Consider the following 19661-nt stretch of genomic DNA (forward strand, 5'->3'; position numbering starts at 1 on the left):
TCCCAATATGCCGCTTTTCCTTTACTCTTAAGGAAAAGACATGGAAAAAATACTGTGGATTTCAATGCCTGTGAAGGATCCAAATCCATTCATTTTCTTGCATCATGGTTGAACTTTGCAGCTCCCAGATTCTGAAATTAATAATGACAGTGAGTGCTGCAAGGGTCGCTTCAAAGATTGCCTGATCTGCCTCAGAATCATCATCAGAGACTGAGACCCTGAGACCCTTGAGACCCCTGGACCCCACCTCTCACTCTGGGCAGGAGTTCTGGTCTGGCCAAGGAGGATGTTTGCCAAGGGGTTTTGCAGAGGTGACGGTACAATGGACTCGGGCAGGTACGGGGCTAGAACAGCCATACTTTCTGCACCTGATTCTTGAGGCCATGGTCCTCTGAGCACAATAGTCCATAAATCTCCCCACCTGTTGGCCAATGGCCCCTCACCTTGAAATGGACTATGAAATTATTATTCTCGAAAGAGACTTTTGAGAGTTCTTTCTCCCCACGGATGGAAGACATCACCGGATGATCTGAGGACGTCCCATCTGTTGGTAGCTATTCCCCCTATTCTCTCTCTTTCTCCCTCTCTCTTTCCCTCTCACCCTCCCTACTTCATCATCTTTTTATCTCTCTTCTTCTCACCATTACCCCAAAACTGAATTGTTGGCCCTCAATAAATTGCTTTGCTCTGTGTTGCTGAACAGAACCTTAGTCTCTTGCTGTTGTCCTTTGCACCCCGCGGTCGAACGAACCATCACAACCCCTGCTCAGGTTGTGCAGACCGTGACATTAATTGGCATAGTCAGCAGGATTTCTGATAGACAGAAAGGCTGCTGGTTGTGTGCAGTCTGTAACAGGGGAAGGATGTCTTGCTCCAGTCACACCTAGCTGGCCACCTCAAAAGTGGTGGAAAGCAAGGGGGGCATTTCAGATTTCCCGCAGACTGCACACACCTCGGTGATCAAAGCATCCCTACACTCGTTTGAGGGCTCTGTCTGCAGAAATTCACAAAAGACCACTTGGTGCAAACGGCATGACTGTGTCATTCTCCTTCTCTATTTTTGTTTGAATGTAATATTACCCCTCTTGCTAAATGTTAGTGGGGAGGGAACTACACAGGATGTGTATGAATATTTGTGTTGTCCATTGACCTTCCTTGATGCACTAGCCGTTCCACTCAGGGTGAGGGTTTGGTAGTGCCAGTTTTTGTGATTTTAGTCTTCTGTGAAGTTAGGAAGGGCTGCTGTGCAGGCTATTCGACTCAGAGTGAGCGTTTAGCTGTGTTTTATTGTCTTTGAGCCTTCCTTGAAGTCAGGAAGGGTGCTGCACTAACAATTCCACTCAGGGTGAGGGTTTAAGTGGTGCAAGTTTTTCCTGTTGTTAAATGTTTTGTATTGACTTTGCTTGAGGAAAGAGTGCTTCCTGCGTAACTTGTATGTGTGTGTAATTTCTACATTTTTTTTCTTTTTCTCTGGGAAGTAAGGGGCTTAACACAGTGAAGGCTGTGTGTGTGATTTAAGTTACTAGTTTCTTTATAGTAGTTCTACTTCTCTAAGTCATAAAGTGAGTGAAAATAATAGTACAGAAGATAAAGCTGCATTTTATGCTTTGCTAGCCAAATACAACTCCAAAGCATCTAAAGGGGGGAGGAAGAATGGGCACACAATAACTGGTTTAATCTACAAAATGTGATTGATAGAATACAATCTTTGCAACATCAAACAAAATTCAAACCGGGCCAAAATAAGACCATTGTCTGCTCAGTTTTGGGAGCCTGCCTTATGGTAGCTATAGAAACTCACTCTAGGCGAAGAAGTGAGGAAAAAGCAATTATTGACTCTCTACAAAATTTAGTGGAAATTTTGCAAAAACAATTAGATGAAGAAAGGAATAAGAATCACGCTTTAAGGGATGAAATTAATTTTTTAAAAGCCTCCCTAAGACTAGAACATCCCCAAAAATTAAAACACACTGACTCACCAATAGAAACAGAAGAGAAAGAAATTAATCAAATAAATCCTCAAAAAGAACTAACTCTAATGAGAAATCGTGGGGAACATTGCTGCCATAGCTTGAAACCCGTAATTAAACCAGAATTCAATTTTATCAACGATGAGGGTTTTGGCCCACAAGTAACCACTAAAGAAATCCTGTTCACTGCTACTGAATTGTCAGAACAAGTAACTAGTGGGTATTGGGGACATGAGGTTTCCTTAACAACGGGAGACAAACACAACTCAGGGTCCCTAACTCAGCACGCTGCTTATTGGCCATGGGTGCTCAACCCCTTGGAAAGGAAAGACCCTGTAGCTTTAACTGGTAATCCCAACCAACTCCTAGAAAACTTTCACAAAGCTGCCTGCTTGCAAATTATGCTTGAAATAAAATTCACTGCTGGCTATAAATCACCTGTGCAAGTACCTGTAAATGTAAAACAATGCCCTCTTCCCTCTGGTGCCAAAGAAGGGATCAAACCAGTTACACAGGATTTGCAAGACCAAGAAACAATAATTACAGTAATTTCACAAATACAAACTGCACCGTATTGACCAAAATTTTGCTCCCATACTGGAAATGCGGCTAATACTCAGGAGCGGCCAATATGTGAATAATTTTCTGACATTTTCAACCCCAGGAGTGCAAACCAAGTCAGTGCAAACTGCAAAGTCAAGCTCCTGCCAGTAAAACCCTGTGTTTACGCAGTTGTTACAAATTGGTTACTCTGTTGCGCGGCGGGTGGAGCTGCTCTATGCAGGCAGCATAGGGGTTGGGGAAGGTGGGGCAGCTCCCTCCTGCTGACCCCGCGGCTCGGGGGAAGGCGGGGTAGCTCTCTCCTGCTTGACCCCACAGCTCGGGGGAAGGCGGGGCAGCTCTCTCCGCTTGGCCCTGCGGCTCAGGGGGCTCCCGTCCCCGCATGCCGACGCCGCAGGAGCAGGCAGGCTACATCCCCGCCTCCCATCATCGCCGCAGGTGCCGGCGGGCTCTGTGCCCCTCCTGCTGCCGAGTGGCAGCGCCGAGCTGGGCCACCCTGACCTGTCGGCAGCCCCAAACCCTTATGGCCCGAGCCGAGTCAGTAAACCCCACCCTGCCGCGGTTCTGTTACTATTTGACAACTTCGTTGCACGCAAGTCCTCACTGTGAACGAACAGAGTGGCTTATACTCAGGTGCAGCTTATTTATGGACAAAGAACAAAATGTTTGCCAACACCCGGCGATGCAGCTTATACTCAGTGCGGCTTGTATTCGTGAAATTACTGTAATACTCATTTTCTTTTCAACTCTCCTATATGGCCAGTGCAAAAACCCAAACCTGACAACGTGGCCGTTTATCAATTTATTAATGGTTTTCCTGTAGGAGGAAGTAAAATAAATGTGGTGGGGGATACTGAACAAAAAAATAATCTCCCCTTTGGAAAGCCTTAATTTTCAAACTACCCCAGAGAAAACTCCAAAGCCTTCTCAGAAACTGAAGGCTTTGAAGACAACCACCACTGGTACCCTCCCCCCTGATGGGGTGGCCCAGAGTTCCTCAGTTAGGAAGTGGTATGACCAGATAGAGCATTACTGTAACACCTTCTCAGTGACAAAAGGAGCTGTAAAAAATCTGACAATTCAAGAAACTGAGAGCTTGGCTAGTAGCCAAAACAAACCTGCCTCGGTAATCAAAGTAGCCTCTCCTTTCTCCTCCAAACAAACAGCAAATTCTTGGTTTAAGAAAAAATTATAAGAGACGGGGAGCTAATAGTAGTTTGGAGTGTGCTGAGAGCTGTTTGGGGTGTTTTCCAACCTGAGGTACAGATTGCCTCTCTTGTTTGCATCTACACTGACTCTTGTGCTGTGTTTAAAGGAGGTACAGATTGCCTCTAGCCACCAGAATTCCAGTCCATGTTACATGCTGAATAGTTTCATCATTTTAACCTCCTGCCTCTTTGTGGCAGATTCTGTTGTGTCTACTTTTCACAGAAGAATGCCGCAGGACATCAAGATTAATTGCTGAATTAATTGCTGAATCCCTCAGTGAACCTGTATACAGTTATGGCACAAGACCTCCTCAGCTGTGTTCTATACTCTGAAATCTAAAATCAGAATTATTGGTTTAACTTAATTGTTGTACAATTTTTCCCATAAAATCATATGTGGTAAATCTAATACAAAATACTAGGGATAACTTGATGTTACTGTTGTAACACCCAACACCCAACACCCAACCACCGGTTATACTGAACCTGAAAACTTTTTTAAATTGGACCGTATGTAATTAAAATTGTTTAATTTGGCAGAGCTTTTCAGACAAGACAAATTGTCAATAATTCTTTTAAGAAATGAATAATAAGCAACATAACTGGTGTTGTGGGAACAGGATTGGGAATTTTGAATAGCATTGATTCAGAAATGCTGATAGATAATTGGCTCTAACATTTCCTTAGCTCTTAGTAGTATCCAGACTCAATTGTGGATGCAATCAGTTGCTACCTCTATTATAAGAGGAGGCAAGGAAAACCCTTTTCCTACTGAAATTTTGAGACTAATCTGGGATAGTGCCACTAACTCTGAAAGAGAATTCTAATCCTGGTGGAACCTGCTAAATTTTATCTACAACCCCAGCAAAAACACAGCCACAGTCTTTGTACTGACTTTACGCAGTGCTTCAGTGCATTCAATATTCCCCATCATTGCATTAGGGCTGAATCATGATGGAGCTGTTCTCTATCCTTTCCAGCATAGAGAATGGGCCCGTCAAATTGGTGGGAAGTGGCAAATTGTTAATTTGGAAATTTGCATTTTCCGGGAACAAAGAGTGTTTATCTGTGAAAGTAATGTGATCGGAGCTCAAGATATTTGTTTAGATACTGAACAGAACGTCTGCAAATTTGAATTCACCAAAACGAGACTCCTGAGACAGTACTGGTATATATAGGCAATGGCTGTGCATGCTTAAGAACTGTTTGTGATAAAATTTCTGTAGAAAATTCAGTAGTAAGTACAGAAAATTATTTAAATCCTTGTCTCCGTAACTTTACTAAAATTGCAAGGTGTGGTTTTGCTTTTGTAGAACCTGTTATTGATTAAAATTGCTTATTTTTTGTTTGTTCTGTATTTTGAATATTGATTGAAATTGATTATTTTTTATTGTCTTATATTTGAATAACTAAAATTTGCTTAGTTTACTCGCATTATATTTTGAATATTGATTAAGATTGATTATTTTAGTTGCATTTTGAATTGAAATTGATTCTTTTCTCTGTAATCAGAAATTGTTTCTATGAAATGAAAAACAATTGAATAATTGAAAATTGATTATTTGATTGTTTTCTTTCTTTTTTTCTTTCCCTTATCTTTTTCCTACTCTTCCATCCTGTAAATTTTCCTGTCTCTGTTTTTCTGGGATATACTACCAACTTGGACGAGTCCTGAAGATGTGGAAACAACACCACGAAGAAAAACTCGTGGCAATGATCGTGAGTCACGGGGTGGTGTAAGGGTCAGTCTGAAGATTGCCTGATCTGCCTCACAATCATCGTCAGAGACTGAGACCCTGAGACCCTTGAGAACCCTGGGCCCCACCTCTCACTTTGGGCAGGAGTTCTGGTCTGGCCAAGGTGGATGCTTGCCAAGGGACTGTGTAGAGGTGTGTGTGCTCTACTGTCACTGTACAATGGACTCGGGCAGGTACTGGGCTGGAACAGCTGTGCTTTCTGCACCTGATTCTTGAGGCCATGGTCCTCAGAACACAATAGTCCATAAATCTCCCCACCTTTTGGCCAGTGGCCCCTCTCCTTGAAATGGATTATGAAATTATTACTCTCCGAAGAGACTTTTGAAACTTCTTTCTCCCCACGGATGGAAGACATCGCCGGATGATCCGAGGACGTCCCATCTGTTGGTAGCGATTCCCCCTATTCTCTCTCTTTCTCTCTCTGTCCCTCTGTCGCTCTGTCGCTCTGTCTCTCTGTCTCTCTGTCTCTCTGTCTCTCTGTCTCTCTGTCTCTCTCTCCCTCCCTACTTCAGCATCTTTTTATCTCTCTCCTTCTCACCATTACCACAAAACTCAATTGTTGGCCCTCAATAAATTGCTTTGCTGCTTGTTGCTGAACAGAACCTTAGTCTCTTGCTGTTGTCCTTTGCACCCCGTGGTCAAACGAACCAACACGACCCCCGCTCAGGTTGTGCGGACGGTGACAAGTGCCCTGATCGTTCTCTGCAGAGCACAGGTGCTGAAGCCTTACATTGATCAAACAGGGATCAGTCTCAAAAGCACAACACTCTCCACTGCAGAAAAACATCTCTGCTGTTTGTGTCACCCAACACAGCCCCCCTGAAGCAACATTCAAATAGTCAAGAGTGACACTGGCCCCGGGTAAGGGGATACCCAGCACATTTACATCCCTGCACCTGCCCTGCTCCCAGCAGCAGCGGCACCAAAATCCCCCCCAGCACCAGCAGCAGCAGCAGTAGCAGCAGCTCTATAAAGCTCCTCTTGCCATCCCTGACACTCCAGCAGCAGCAGCCACTGAGCTGCCTCAGGCACTGCTGCCACAGCCCCCTTGGCCAGCACAGCTCTGCTCCCCAGCTCCACCATGGAAGCTTGTCACTCTCCACACCAATCCAATGTCACTTCATATGGGGCCACAGCTTTGGCCATCATCACCCTGGAGGCATTTGCTGGCGTGTGGATAAATGCTTTCATCGTTTGTGTGCTTTGCATTGGCTGGGTGAAAAAGAAAACCCTGAACTCTAATGAGAAGATCTTGCTGCTGCTGGGATGCTCCCGGTTTTACTCTTTGTGCTTCTCTCAAAACTTTACCCTGACTGCCTTCTGGTTCATTCCATATTTCAATTACTTCAGGCTGCTTATAGTTTTTTAAATTGTTCCAGTTTATATGTTTCAGGCTGTATTTATGTTTTTTACTGTATAAAAATTGCCAATTTCAGGAACAGTTTCTGCATCCATCTGAAAGTAAAAATTGATAGGATGCTGCCATGGCTTTTGTTGGGGTCAGTGATTTTCCCCCTTATTTTTGGAATTCTTATCTACAACCAGGTAGATAAAGCTGTCTCTAAAAACCTCAATTTCACTTACCAAGGAAGACTTTGGAAAGCAACTATCAGAATATAGGAACATTTTTACCCTCTTTTTTTTGTCACTGGCATTTTATTTACTGCTTCATTCATGGCAGTCATCTCTTCTGTTGCTTTCCTTCTCTTTTCTCTGTGGAGACAAAAACGCAAGATGCAGACAATCTCCCTGAACAGCCCCAGCATGGAAACCCACATCAGAGCCATGAAATCTATTCTCTCCTTCTTCATCATGTACAGCGTTAACTTTGTGACCTTGATCCTGACTCTAATTTATACAATGTGTACCAAAGTCATGTAATATTTTTTCTTAATTAATTAAACATGCTTTTCCAGGTATTCATTCCCTTATTCTGATTTTCAGCAATCCCAAGCTGGAAAAGAAACTGCTTCGAATTCCTTCCTGTATGAAGTCCATATTTTCAAGAGGTAGAAAGTGTAACAAAATCTGGAGCTCATGCAAAATATCTGTACAGAAAACAAGTTCCGTTAATTCTCACAGCAACCATCCAGGCAGATATCAGACACGTTCAGCTGTATATATATCTTGGGTTACAATACAGGCTGTGATAAAAGGTATCTATTCTATCACCCTTGGTTGAGACCAGGTGGGGCAGTGATCCTTATCTCTGTGGGAGATATTCTGCAAATGGGCTATCCGTTGAAACCAAGTTGGGCATTGTTCTTTATCTTTTCACAGCCCATCCTTCCTCCAAGGCGTTATCTTCTGCCAATGGCCATTGAGTCCCACTGTGTGACTGATAAAATTACTGCATCCCATTGGGAGTTTCTCCAGACAGAGGGAAGAGCCCAGTCTTTCCTACCTAGGTAAAAACTGAAATTCTGGGACACCAAGTAGCCCTTCTTTCCCTGGACTCCAGAGGAAAACTGGACTTTTCCATATCATCACTCGACCTTCGAAGGGAAACTGCACCTTCTGCAGGAGCATTGCTTTAACTGAATCACATCTGTCACTGCAGGAGGATGCAGCCACCATTTAATGGGACTGCTACCAACACCCTGCCTGACAGGGTGTCAGGTTGTACTCTGACTGTGTCAGGGTTTGGGGTTTGTTTCTTTGTAGTACTATATTTCTATTTTAATTTCCCTAGTGAAGAACTGTTATTCCTAATTTTCATGTCTTTGCCCGAGAGCTGCTTAATTTCAAAATTATAATAATTTGGAGGGAGGGGGTTTACATTCTCCATTTCAAAGAGAGTCCCCTGCCTTTCTTAACAGACACCTGTCCTACAAAGTAAGACAATATATTTCAAATTCTTTCAAATTATATGATTATGGGGAAAAGAAATTATTACAGTAATTTCACGATTATAAGCCACACCATTTTGACTAAAATTTTGGTCCGAACCCAAAGTGCGGCTTATAATCAGGTGCGGCTTATATATGGACAAAGAACAAAAAGTTGCTGTTTTAGTTTGGAGGACAGGTGTCTGCTGAGAAAGGCACGAGCTTCTCTTTGAAATGGAGAATGTAAACCCCCTCTCTCCAAATTATTATAATTTGGAAATCAAGGGGCTTTCAGGCAAAAATATGGGAATTAGGAATAACAGTTCTTTTCTAGGGAAATCAAAATAGAAATACAGTACTACAAAGAAACAAACTCCAAACCCTGACAAAGTCAGAGTACAACCTGACACCCGTCAGGCAGGGTGTTGGCAGCAGTCCCATTCCATGGTGGCTGCATCCTCCTGCAGTGACAGATGTGGCTCAGTTGGAGCAGTGCTCCTGTACAAGGTGCAGTTTCCCTCTGGAGGTCCAGTGGTGATGTGGAGAAATCCAGTTTTCCTCTGGAGTCCAGTGGAGAAAGGGGCTCCCTTAGTGTCCCAAACCTCTGTTTTTATTTGGTAAGAAATGTTGGGCTCTTCCTCCTGGCTGGAGCAACTTTCAATGGGATGCAGTAATTTTATCAGTCACACAGTGGGACTCAGTGGGCCATTAGCAGACAATGACTCCCTGGAGGAAGGATGGGATGTGAAAAGATAAAGAACAATGCCCTGCCTGGTTTCAATGGATGGCCCATTACCAGATTATCTGCCATTGAGATAAGGATCACTGCCCTCACCCTCAACAGATGGTGATAGAACAGATACCTTTTATCACACTCTGTATTGTAACATGCGGCTTATAATCAGGTCCGGCTTATATATGGACAAAAAACCAAAAAGTTACTGAAATCCAGAAGTGCGGCTTATACTCAGTGCGGCTTATAATTGTGAAATTACTGTATTTGCCTTTACAGTAATTTCACCACTATAAGGCACACCCATTTGACTAAAGTTTTACCCCAAACCCGGAAGTCCACCTTATAGTCCAGTGTGCCATATATAATGGACAAAGATGTGAAGTTTGCAAACATGGAAGTGTGAGCCGCAATCGGGGGTGGTGCCACAGGAGCGCCGAGTCACGAGCGGGGGCGGGAGCTGGTGACCACGGCTGGCAGGAGCTGCGTGGGGAGGGAGGGAGCTGCCCCCGGGCCTGGCGCGGAGGGAACAAGAAGCCATCAGTTGGCGGCGGCCGCAACCCAGGCATGAAGAGAACAAGGAGTCGCCGGGCAGTGCCGGGTGCAGGGTGAACAAGGAACCGCAGGGCGGCGCTGGCTGCAGCCTGGGCCCGGGGGGAACGAGAAACCACCAGACAGCGCCGGGGAAACGAGGAGCCACTGGGTCGCGGTGGCGCCGGTCACTTCCCGGGCGTGGAGGGGAACAAGGAGCGGCCACCGGCCACAGGCCTTATGTGGGAGGAAGGAGCCCCAGCGGCCATGGTGGTCGAGCCGCAAGCCAAGCTGCACCAGCCAGCACTGGGAAGGAGTGCCTGGGCCCGCGGCAACTGTGGCCGCCAGGCAGGGGAAGCTGGGACGCGTGGCTGCGCGGTGGTATCCAGGATCTGCGAACTGCGCCAGCTGGTGCCGGGGTCAGGCGGGAATGCGGGGGCATGTGGTACGGGGAGGGCACCTGGGGCCGTGTTTAAAGGCTATGCCAGTCTGTGAAAAATGTTTGCAAACTGCCAGTAATTCATTACTTTGCTGCACACGGCTCAGCTCCTCGCTGCAAAAATAAAAAGTGCGAGCCGTGAGCCCAGCTGCGAGTGGGGGCAGGAGTGGCCAGCCCCCGACCAGCAGCAGCCGCGCGGGCTGAGAGGCACCGCCTGGCCCTTGGTCCCAGCCCCCAGCCAGCGGCGGCTGCACAGGGAGAGAGGGGGCGGGCAGCGCCACACCGCCATGAGCCGCGGAAGGTCCTTAGCCGCCCTGAACTGCAGCAAGTCCGAGGTGTGAGCCTTGACCGCACTGAACCATGGCGGCTGCGAGCCGCGGCCACCTCGAGCCCCACCTCGCCAATCAGACGTGGGCGGGAGTGCCGGACCCTGTGCACGGGGAGGGCGCTTGCAGCTGCATTTAAAGGCTACACCAATCTGTTAAAATGTTTCCAATTTGAGCACATGCCAGTAAACTGCACCATCGTGGGATTCCATTACTAATTAGTTACTTTGTTGCACGCAACACAGATCTTTGCGGCAAAAAAAAAGTTCGCGTTATAGTCCAGTGCGCCTTATATGATCTACAAAGTTGTGAAATTTGCCGACTCCCGGGGGGTGAGCCTTACAGTCCGGTGCGCCTTATAGTCGTAAAATTACTGTAAATAAAACATCTCTTTGAGTCAAGCTTTTCTCAATAGCAAAGTCATTTAGAACTTTTACAGAGACTGGATGAAAAAAGACAATAATCATGCTGCAAAACTGATGACATTCAATGCACACAGCTCAGGGAGCAGCATCTATGTGAGCTGCAGCATGTGGAGAAGTGCTGGCAGTCCCAAGCATGGTGCCAAGCCTTGCACAGCAAAGACCACAGGAACCTGTGGCACCAACCAGGTGCCTGGTCACTTAATACACTCCAAACATCATGGGCATGCACTGGAAGGACACCAAATCCCAGGGATCCAAACGTTTGGCTTACCTCCTCAGAGGCACCCAGCATGGGCTGCACCTGTGTTACTGTGCCATGATGAAAGTGCTTTAAAGATCCAGAGGCCTGAGACTCTACTATGGGAAACCTGGTGCCAAGCTGGGGAGGAAACCTGGTCTGGCTCTGCCTGTGGTGTGTGCAGGCAGTGCAGTGGGGCAGCTGCCCACTCTGAAGGGGCTTTGGTCCCAGCAGGGACAGTCTCTGGTGGCAGGGTGTGACTGTCAGAGGGCCTCCTGGCTGCTGAAACAGGAAAGTTTCCTTCACACCAGCGTGAACAGAGCAGAACCTGAACTGGTCATTGATTTCACCAGTTCAGGCTCAGAGGGTCGTTGTACCTCATTCCCAGTGCCAGCTGTGCAATTCTCATCTCACCTACAAAATGCTTCCTTCCTGCTTCTGAATTCAGAGATACAACCATTTAGGCCAGAGCAACCTCTCAACCATTCCAATATCTCTTTGTCCAAAGAACATACAATCCACCAGGCCCTCTCACCAAACTGTCCAACTCTCCTTAAACAGCAACTGCCCAGAAACAGCACACAAATAAGGAAAGCCAATTTATGACATGCCAATCCATGTTCTGTAGCCACAAAGGATTTGGAGTTGAATTAGTATTTCCATATCAAGCATAACACCTGCCCTGAGGAGATTGCCTTTTCTTTTCCAGGATTGTATCCTGGAACAAATGTGGCCTTCGGGGCATTGAAGGCCAGGTATGGATGGAATGGATTTGTTCAGAAGAAACTGGGCAACTAAAAACCTAACAGGTTAGCTAACCAAGGCTCATCATCTGGGATTTCCTATAATAAAGAAGGAAAACAGAGATTCTGGATACGGAAGGTGTTAATCCAAAATCAAGTTCAGATGAAGCAATGCACTGTGAGTGTGATGTCTCTCAGATCCCAGTACAGCTCTGTGGCTCTCCATATGCATAAAATCAGAGGTCTGATGCATTTTGAGATGCACAAGGGCATCCAAAAAATCCACATAAGATGGTAGATACAAATTCCTAGAGATGCCTTCCCCTTCTTGAGCGGGGCCACAGGGGATGGATTTGAACAAAAAGCAGACCCCTGTCTTTCAAGGACCTGATCCATATCTTCTTGATCTGAAAACCCGGCATTGGATACTCCGATTTCTACACACCTTTATTTCTTTTAAGGGACCAGATTCTCCACACAGAGCTGATTCCAAGCCATAGCCACGGTGTGGTCCTGTTATTGTAACATTTTGTCCTGGTTCGGGCCAGGACAGGGTTGATTTCTGCAGTAGCCAGGAGAGGGCAGGGCCAGTGCTCAGGGGTTATTCTCTATGATCTCATTGACCAGGGGCAAGGGAAAGGGTTTCCCTTCAGGGGAGAAGGGGTTCCTTCTGATATTGTCTATTACTGAGGAGTTATTCCCGTGTTAATAATTTCTTCTCTTATGCCCTCTCACATCAGTACTCTTACTGTTACTGTTCATTTCATTATTGCATAGTTTTTCTTAGTAAATTGTTCATATTTAAGCCATGTTATTTTCCATTTAAACCTTGAATTCTCCTCTCCAAAGAGGAGAAGGAAGGTGGGGAAAAGGGAAGTGAAAGAGAACGGCATTGTGGTTTGGTGAGTTGAAGTGAGGGCACCGAACTGGAGATGACCATTCTGAAAACATAAGAAATATTCACTTAAAGTTTCTGTACAAGTACTGACCGAGCACAGACATCACACCTTCACAATTGTTGTAAGAGAAGTAAATTCCATTTTTCTCACCAGCATATGGAGAGAAAAGAACAAAAGCAGTAAACAAACTCTGAAAATACTAAACCATGTTTTCTGTCACAGGAAAATCATATCAAACCATAAAGCAGAGAACAGGAATATCAGGAAATAAAAATTCTCTCAAGGACGTGCTCAGCCCATCATCAATATCAAAAATTAGCAAAAGAAATACTATTTTTAATTAGTGTATCCAAAGCTAAATGGATCATTGGAGGTGACCAAGTGACACAGGCACCCAGGTGCTGAAGCCTGACACTGATCAAACAGAGATCAGTCTCAAAAGCACAACACTCCCCACTGCAGAAAAACATCTCTGCTCTTTGTGTCACCCAACACAGCCCCCCAGCAGCAACATTCAAATAGTCAAGAGTGACACTGGCCCCGGGTAAGGGGATACCCAGCACATTTACATCCCTGCACCTGCCCTGCTCCCAGCAGCAGCGGCACCAAAATCCCCCCCAGCAGCAGCACCAGCAGCAGCAGCAGCAGCAGCAGCTCTATAAAGTTCCTCTTGCCATCCCTGACACTCCAGCAGCAGCAGCCACTGAGCTGCCTCAGGCACTGCTGCCACAGCCCCCTTGGCCAGCACAGCTCTGCTCCCCAGCTCCACCATGGAAGCTTGTCACTCTCCACATCAATCCAATGTCACTTCATACGGGGCCACAGCTTTGGCCATCATCACCCTGGAGGCATTTGCTGGCGTGTGGATAAATGCTTTCATCGTTTGTGTGCTTGGCATTGGCTGGGTCAAAAAGAAAACCCTGAACTCTAATGAGAAGATCTTGCTGTTGCTGGGATGCTCCAGGATATCCTTTCTGTGCTTCTCATGGATATATAGTTTCCTCTATATAATTTATCACAACTACCTTCTGGTTCACACCATACTTCAACTAATTACTTCTTTTCAAAACTTTTTTAATTATTCAAACTTATGGATTTCAGCCTGTCTTTGTGTATTTTATTGCATAAAAATTGCCAATTTCAGGAATAGTTTCTTCATCTATCTGAAAGCAAAAATTGACAAGATGGTACCATGGCTTTTGTTGGGGTCTGGGGTTTTAGCCTTTGCAATGGGCATCATTACCTATGACATCACTGATACTATGCAGAAGAACATCGTCAATGAAATTATGCAGAATAACAGCCTCAATGTCACCTGCCCTGGAAATTTTTGGGATGCAAATATCAGAATGGATAAACATTTTTTCTCTTATTTTTTTCTCACTTCCTTTGGATATGCTGCTTCATTCATGGCAGTCATGTTATCTGCTGTTTTCCTTCTCTTTTCTCTTTGGAGACACAAATGCAAGATGCAGACAAACTCCATGAAGGATCTCAGCATGGAAGCTCACATCAGAGCAATGAAATCTATTCTCGCCTTCTTAGTGATTTACAGCATGAATTTTGTAGGTTTTACCTTAACAATAATTTACGTAATGAAGAATGAAAAGATCATCCCTCTTCTGCTATCTATTTGCTTGCATGCTTTTCCAGGTGTTCATTCAGTTGTTCTGATTTTCAGCAACCCCAAGTTGGAAAAGGCACTGCTAAAGATTCTCTCCTGTGTGAAATATGAGTTTTGCATCATGTAGGAACTGTGAGAAAAGCTGGAATCCATACAAATTTGTCATCTTTCAATGCTCAAAACAAGGAAGTTAATTCCCAATCCATCTCTCCAGGCAGTGTAGTTCATACAGATGTTCAGTCTTCAACATCTAAGTTAAGATAATGTCATTCATATCTACTGAGTTAAATGATTGTGAGTTAAATACATTATTATAAATATATTTAGATTTTGCTACATCTTGGAGACACATTTTTGTTATTAACAAAGTCATTTAGCCATGATTTTTGGAAGGATGCCTAACCCCCCTGTGTGGTGAGGGGATTCATGGGGGCATAAGAGTCTGCTGCTGGGCTGATGGATGATCAGGCAGAGGCCCTTTAGCTCTGCCTGAGCCCAGTGGAAGAGGCAGTGATGCTAATGAAGTGCTCAGCCCCTGCCCAAGACCCACAGCCTTTGCAATCAGAACCCTTGGTGTCCCTCATTTCCACATCAGCTGCCTGCCCACCACCATTTACCATGGCAGCAAGAGGGGATTTGGCAGCCTCAGCTGCACTTCTCCCAAAAGGATCCATTTGGCATTTGAAATCCTCCCTGGCAGAGGATGAGAATATGACCCCACTGTGCAGACAGGACATCAGGATTGCTTTGCTCCCCTCCCCAAAGCAGGGAACACCTCTTTGTTAACATTTTCTCTTCAACTCTGTCAGATTGTACCATATTGAAATTCTGTTTGCACTACTAACTGATGGTAAAGTTATGATTAATTAATTACACACAGATTTTTTTTTTGTCTAGGAGGCTTTTTTTTCTACATATATTTAGAACTAATCCGTTGAGTGTGTTTATGAATGGCAATGATTCCAAATTTGTATTTCTACAATAAAATGCATTATTTGTGATTCTGAGATTCTGTAAATGATCTTATTTGAACAAGACAAGAGTTACATGATGACTTTGCAATAATCTGAAATCAAACTGAGCTGCACCCAGACCCTTTGATCTCTGCGGAACAACAAGGGGTTTATTTTCTGCCAAAGTTTTATTCTCATAATGTAACAGAAAAATATGAAACACTGATACAAACACTGGATGCAATAAATATAATAACAGTACTGCAAAGCTGCCAGAAACATTTTGATTTTCACTGATTGTATTGACGGAATAAACCCACTAGTTGATCTCTATTTTGGTTTACCTTGCTTTCTGCAGTGGCCCTGTGCTGTGGGATCTGTCATGGGCTGTATCAGTGTCTGGCAGTGGCCAATAGCTCTGGGTGAACATGCTGAGCCCTGGCCCTCACCAGAGGTGGTCACTGATGCACAAAGAGCGAGGCAGGAACAGCCCTGGGGAGCTCAGGGGGTGCAGAGCCCCCTTCCCACGCCAGCCCTGCGTGTCCTCTCTGCCCCACTGCCTGCAAGGACAGCATTCCCTGCTCTGTGGGACTGCTCTGCTGGCCTGCTTGGACCTGGGCATGAGATTGGCTTTGCCCAGTGCACTCTGGCTCACTAAAACACCCAGGTAACAGGCTTTGCTCTGGATCAGGGGAACAGCAAGAAGAGGAAGGAATGGAGGAAACAACTTGTTAGGAGTTGATTGCGACTCCTATTTGAGTTCCCTCTGTGCTGATGTGGGAGTGGAGTTGGAGGAGCTGAGGATGGAGGAGTGAAGTTGAGCCTGGCATGAAAGAGTGGCAGAGGCAGTGTAATCTGGTTTTCTATTTCTTCCTCATTATCTGACTCTATATTCTATAAGCAAATAAATTAAATTCATCAAATACATTTCGTCCTTGACAGTAACTGGTGAGTGATCTCCCTGCCTTTATCTCGATCCATGAGTTTTTCCATCCTGTCTTTCACCCCTACCCTACGTGTGTGAGACAGAAGGAACAGCTGGGTGGAGGTCTGGCTGCTCCCTAAGGTCAAGCCACCACGGCAGGTGGTGAAACATGAAGTAGTTCCAGCATGAACACAGCACAACCTGAACTGGCCACTTCTGTCACCAGCTCAGGCCCAGAGGCAGATCTTAAGCATCTCTTCTGGACACAACTCCCCAGGCAAAGGCCTTGAAAGGACAGGAACAACCACACCTCCCTTCTTCCCCTGCTGATGCTGATGAACTTCATCATTGAACATGACAGTCCTGACTACTTCCACAGGAAACCCCTGGGAGATCCATCTTATTCCCTCCATCCACTGCAACACCATCCCTTACATCCTCACATGCCACAAGACTCAGCAGGCACAAGCCAGCAACTTGCATGTGCTACCACACAAAACACCAGAGCCCCAGCAAAGCACACTGCACATCCCTTCTTGCATTGCTGTCAAGTCCCTGACAATGTGACACCCAGCTCAGCGTCACTGCCCTGTGCACCAGCCCCACTCAGCTGGCACTGCAGGGGACAGGGTGTCCATCAGCACAGCCCCACTGCCCAGCCCATGGGGACAGAAGCAGGATGTGCCTGGCTTGGAGAAGGTAACACATGAGAGATGTCAGAAGTCAATGGGAATGGCTGCCAAGTGCTTGCACATTATGGAAAACTGCTCTGGGTCTCATTTCAAGTCTTTAGGAGTGCCAGGAAAAAAAAAAAAAAGAACTTTTGAGGATGTAATATTAATACTCACATAACATAATGCTGGCACACATCCCACAGAAAACATGGCAATCATCATTCTGAAGAAAAAAATGCTGGAGATTAATTTCCTTTAGGCATAGCACTATTGCTCTTTGTTGGGCTTTCATTTTGAATGGTTCCACAAGAGATCTCCTTGGTTACTGTGGTCCAGATGTGCAAGGCCAAATGGGACAGGTCCTGTACTAACCCAAAGTGCATGGGCAGTCCATGCCCTACAGAGCTTGACTCAACTTCCATGCTAAAAACCTCACAGATTTCAGGATCTAAATGCATTTCGTTGATTTAGGGCACTGCAGTGTGTGAAAAACTCAGTATTGTGCCATCCTTAAAATCCTTCACTTTCGCAGCAGATGAGGTAGGAACCTTGGCGCAGGGACTTCTCCTGATATTTACCCTTTTTTTCCATAGGTTCCACTGCTTCTCCGGAAAAAATTCCAGCTTTACTTTCTGTGTCTCCCCTCATATGCCCCAGCATGTGGTCCGTCACTTACTCGTAAGGCAATGCCATTGGTAAAAGTACCATGGATTTCAATGCCTGTGAAGGATTCAAATCCATTCATTTTATTGCATCATGGTTGCAATTTGCAGTTCCCAGACTCTGTAATTTAAAAAGGCAGTGAGTGCCTGGACAGTACTCTGCAGAGCACAGTCAGGGTTTTGGATAATTGTTATAGATGGACAAAGGACATAAGATCCCTGGTGCTGAAGCCTGACACTGATCAAACAGGGAACAGTCACACAAGAACAAGAGTCCCCACTGCAGAAAAACATCTCTGCTCTTTGTGTCACCCAACTCAGCCCCCCAGCAGCAACATTCAAATAGTCAAGAGTGACACTGGCCCCGGGTAAGGGGATACCCAGCACATTTACATCCCTGCACCTGCCCTGCTCCCAGCAGCAGCGCCACCAAAATCCCCCCCAGCAGCAGCAGAAGCAGCAACTCTATAAAGCTCCTCTTGCCACCCCTGACACTCCAGCAACAGCAGCCACTGAGCTGCCTCAGGCACTGCTGCCACAGCCCCCTTGGCCAGCACAGCTCTGCTCCCCAGCTCCACCATGGAAGCTTGTCACTCTCCTCACCAATCCAATGTCACTTCATACGGGGCCACAGCTTTGGCCATCGTCACCCTGGAGGCATTTGCTGGCGTGTGGATAAATGCTTTCATCGTTTGTGTGCTCTGCATTGGCTGGGTCAATAAGAAAACCCTGAACTCTAATGAGAAGATCTTGCTGCTGCTGGGATGCTCCAGGTTTTGGTATTTAGGCATCTCATGGTTATATTCTTTTCTTTTAATAATATATCCCTATTGCTTTTGTGTTCCTCTCCTACTTGAATCTCTTGCAGGTTTTCAAAGCTTTTTTGATTGCTCAAACATATGGCTCTCAGCTTGTCTTTGTGTACTTTACTGTAAAAAAATTGCCAATTTCAGCAACAGCTTCTTCATCTACCTGAAACTAAAAATTGACAAGATTGTTCCATGGTTCTTGTTAGGATCTGTGCTTTTGGCATTTGTTTTCAGCATTCTTGTCTACCACATCTGCAATGAAACACAGTGTAACAATCGCAATTACAGCAGGCAAGGGTATTATCTGAAACACATTATCAGACTGGAAGAATATTTACTGCCTATTGGTTTTGTCATAGGACTTGTATTTTCCACTTCATTAACAGCAGTCGTCTTCTCTGCTCTTTTCCTTCTCTTTTCTCTCTGGAAACACAAATGCAAGATGCAGACAAACTCCATGATGAACCCCAGCATGGAAGCCCATGTCAAAGCCATGAAATCTATTCTCTCCTTCTTACTAATGTACAGTATCAACTTTGTATTTTTTATTATGACACTGATTTATGCAAGGAAGAAAGAAAATCATAGGTTGTATTATTGTGTTTGTTCCTCATTATGCTCCTCCATTATCCATAGCCAATAAACTAAATTCATTTTTCTCAACTCAATTCTGTTTTCTCCATGCAGTAAAAATTTCTCTTCCACCCCGGCCTGTTGTGTAGCAAGAATGAAGGAGCAGCTGGGTGGGGACATGGCATCTGCCCAAGCTCAACAACGTGCCCATTCTCATGAAATAATTCCAGAACAAACAGAGCAGAATCTGATTTGTTCACTTCTGTCACCAACTCGGGCACAAAGGGACATCTTTCCCTATGCCTTGTGCTAATGGTGACTTTTCCATCCATTCTTGGCAAGGTTTGTTTGGCCTCCTCTTCTCCCAGGAGGAAAATAATCTGCCAGTGCTGGAGAGCAAACATCTGAGGCTCCCTCAGGTAAGGGAGGTGCTAAAGCCCAAGATCTTGTGGAGAGAGCATTCCCCTCAGCAGAGGCAAAAAAGGGGCTGGGGACACTGTTGAAAGCAAGGCAGTGCTCCAACACTCTTGGAAGTCCCAGAGACATGAAAGAAGTGATGGACACCTGGTCCCTTTAGCTGGGCCAGGAATGGGAGTTGGGGCTGTTAGACCCATGTGTCCAGAGACAGCCCAACATCAACATCTCCCCTTCAGCCAGAAGAAGCAGCTATGGCCCTGTTACAAATGAGTGTTTGAGATTGCTTCAAAAATCACTGGCAAGTGTGTCAGTACAATTCAGATTTAATAATAAGCAAGAGCATGATGAAGTTTGTTGGGCAGATTC

At 45.4% G+C, this 19661-nt stretch overlaps 2 protein-coding genes and 1 pseudogene across 2 annotated transcripts; all 3 read left to right on the top strand.

Moving 5' to 3' along the window:
- The first annotated feature begins 6259 nt into the window (after positions 1 to 6259).
- Positions 6260 to 7820, top strand: LOC116993643 (annotated as a pseudogene).
- Positions 7821 to 13047: 5227 nt separating this feature from the next.
- LOC116994274 (taste receptor type 2 member 116-like) lies at positions 13048 to 14409 on the top strand. The gene has a single exon (XM_033055836.1). The coding sequence runs from the start codon at positions 13429 to 13431 to the stop codon at positions 14407 to 14409; it is 981 nt and encodes a 326-aa protein (XP_032911727.1). The 5' UTR covers positions 13048 to 13428.
- Positions 14410 to 17838: 3429 nt separating this feature from the next.
- On the top strand, positions 17839 to 18948 carry LOC116993644 (taste receptor type 2 member 41-like). Its single transcript, XM_033054474.1, has one exon. The coding sequence runs from the start codon at positions 18076 to 18078 to the stop codon at positions 18946 to 18948; it is 873 nt and encodes a 290-aa protein (XP_032910365.1). The 5' UTR covers positions 17839 to 18075.
- The last annotated feature ends 713 nt before the right edge of the window (positions 18949 to 19661 follow it).

This window comes from Catharus ustulatus, chromosome 3 (assembly GCF_009819885.2).
Source record: "Catharus ustulatus isolate bCatUst1 chromosome 3, bCatUst1.pri.v2, whole genome shotgun sequence".
In the NCBI taxonomy this organism is placed as follows: domain Eukaryota; kingdom Metazoa; phylum Chordata; class Aves; order Passeriformes; family Turdidae; genus Catharus; species Catharus ustulatus.

Excerpts from the sequence above, each read along its gene's own strand:
- LOC116993644 (XM_033054474.1), top strand. The coding sequence starts at position 18,076 with ATGGAAGCTTGTCACTCTCCTCACCAATCCAATGTCACTTCATACGGG.
- LOC116994274 (XM_033055836.1), top strand. The coding sequence starts at position 13,429 with ATGGAAGCTTGTCACTCTCCACATCAATCCAATGTCACTTCATACGGG.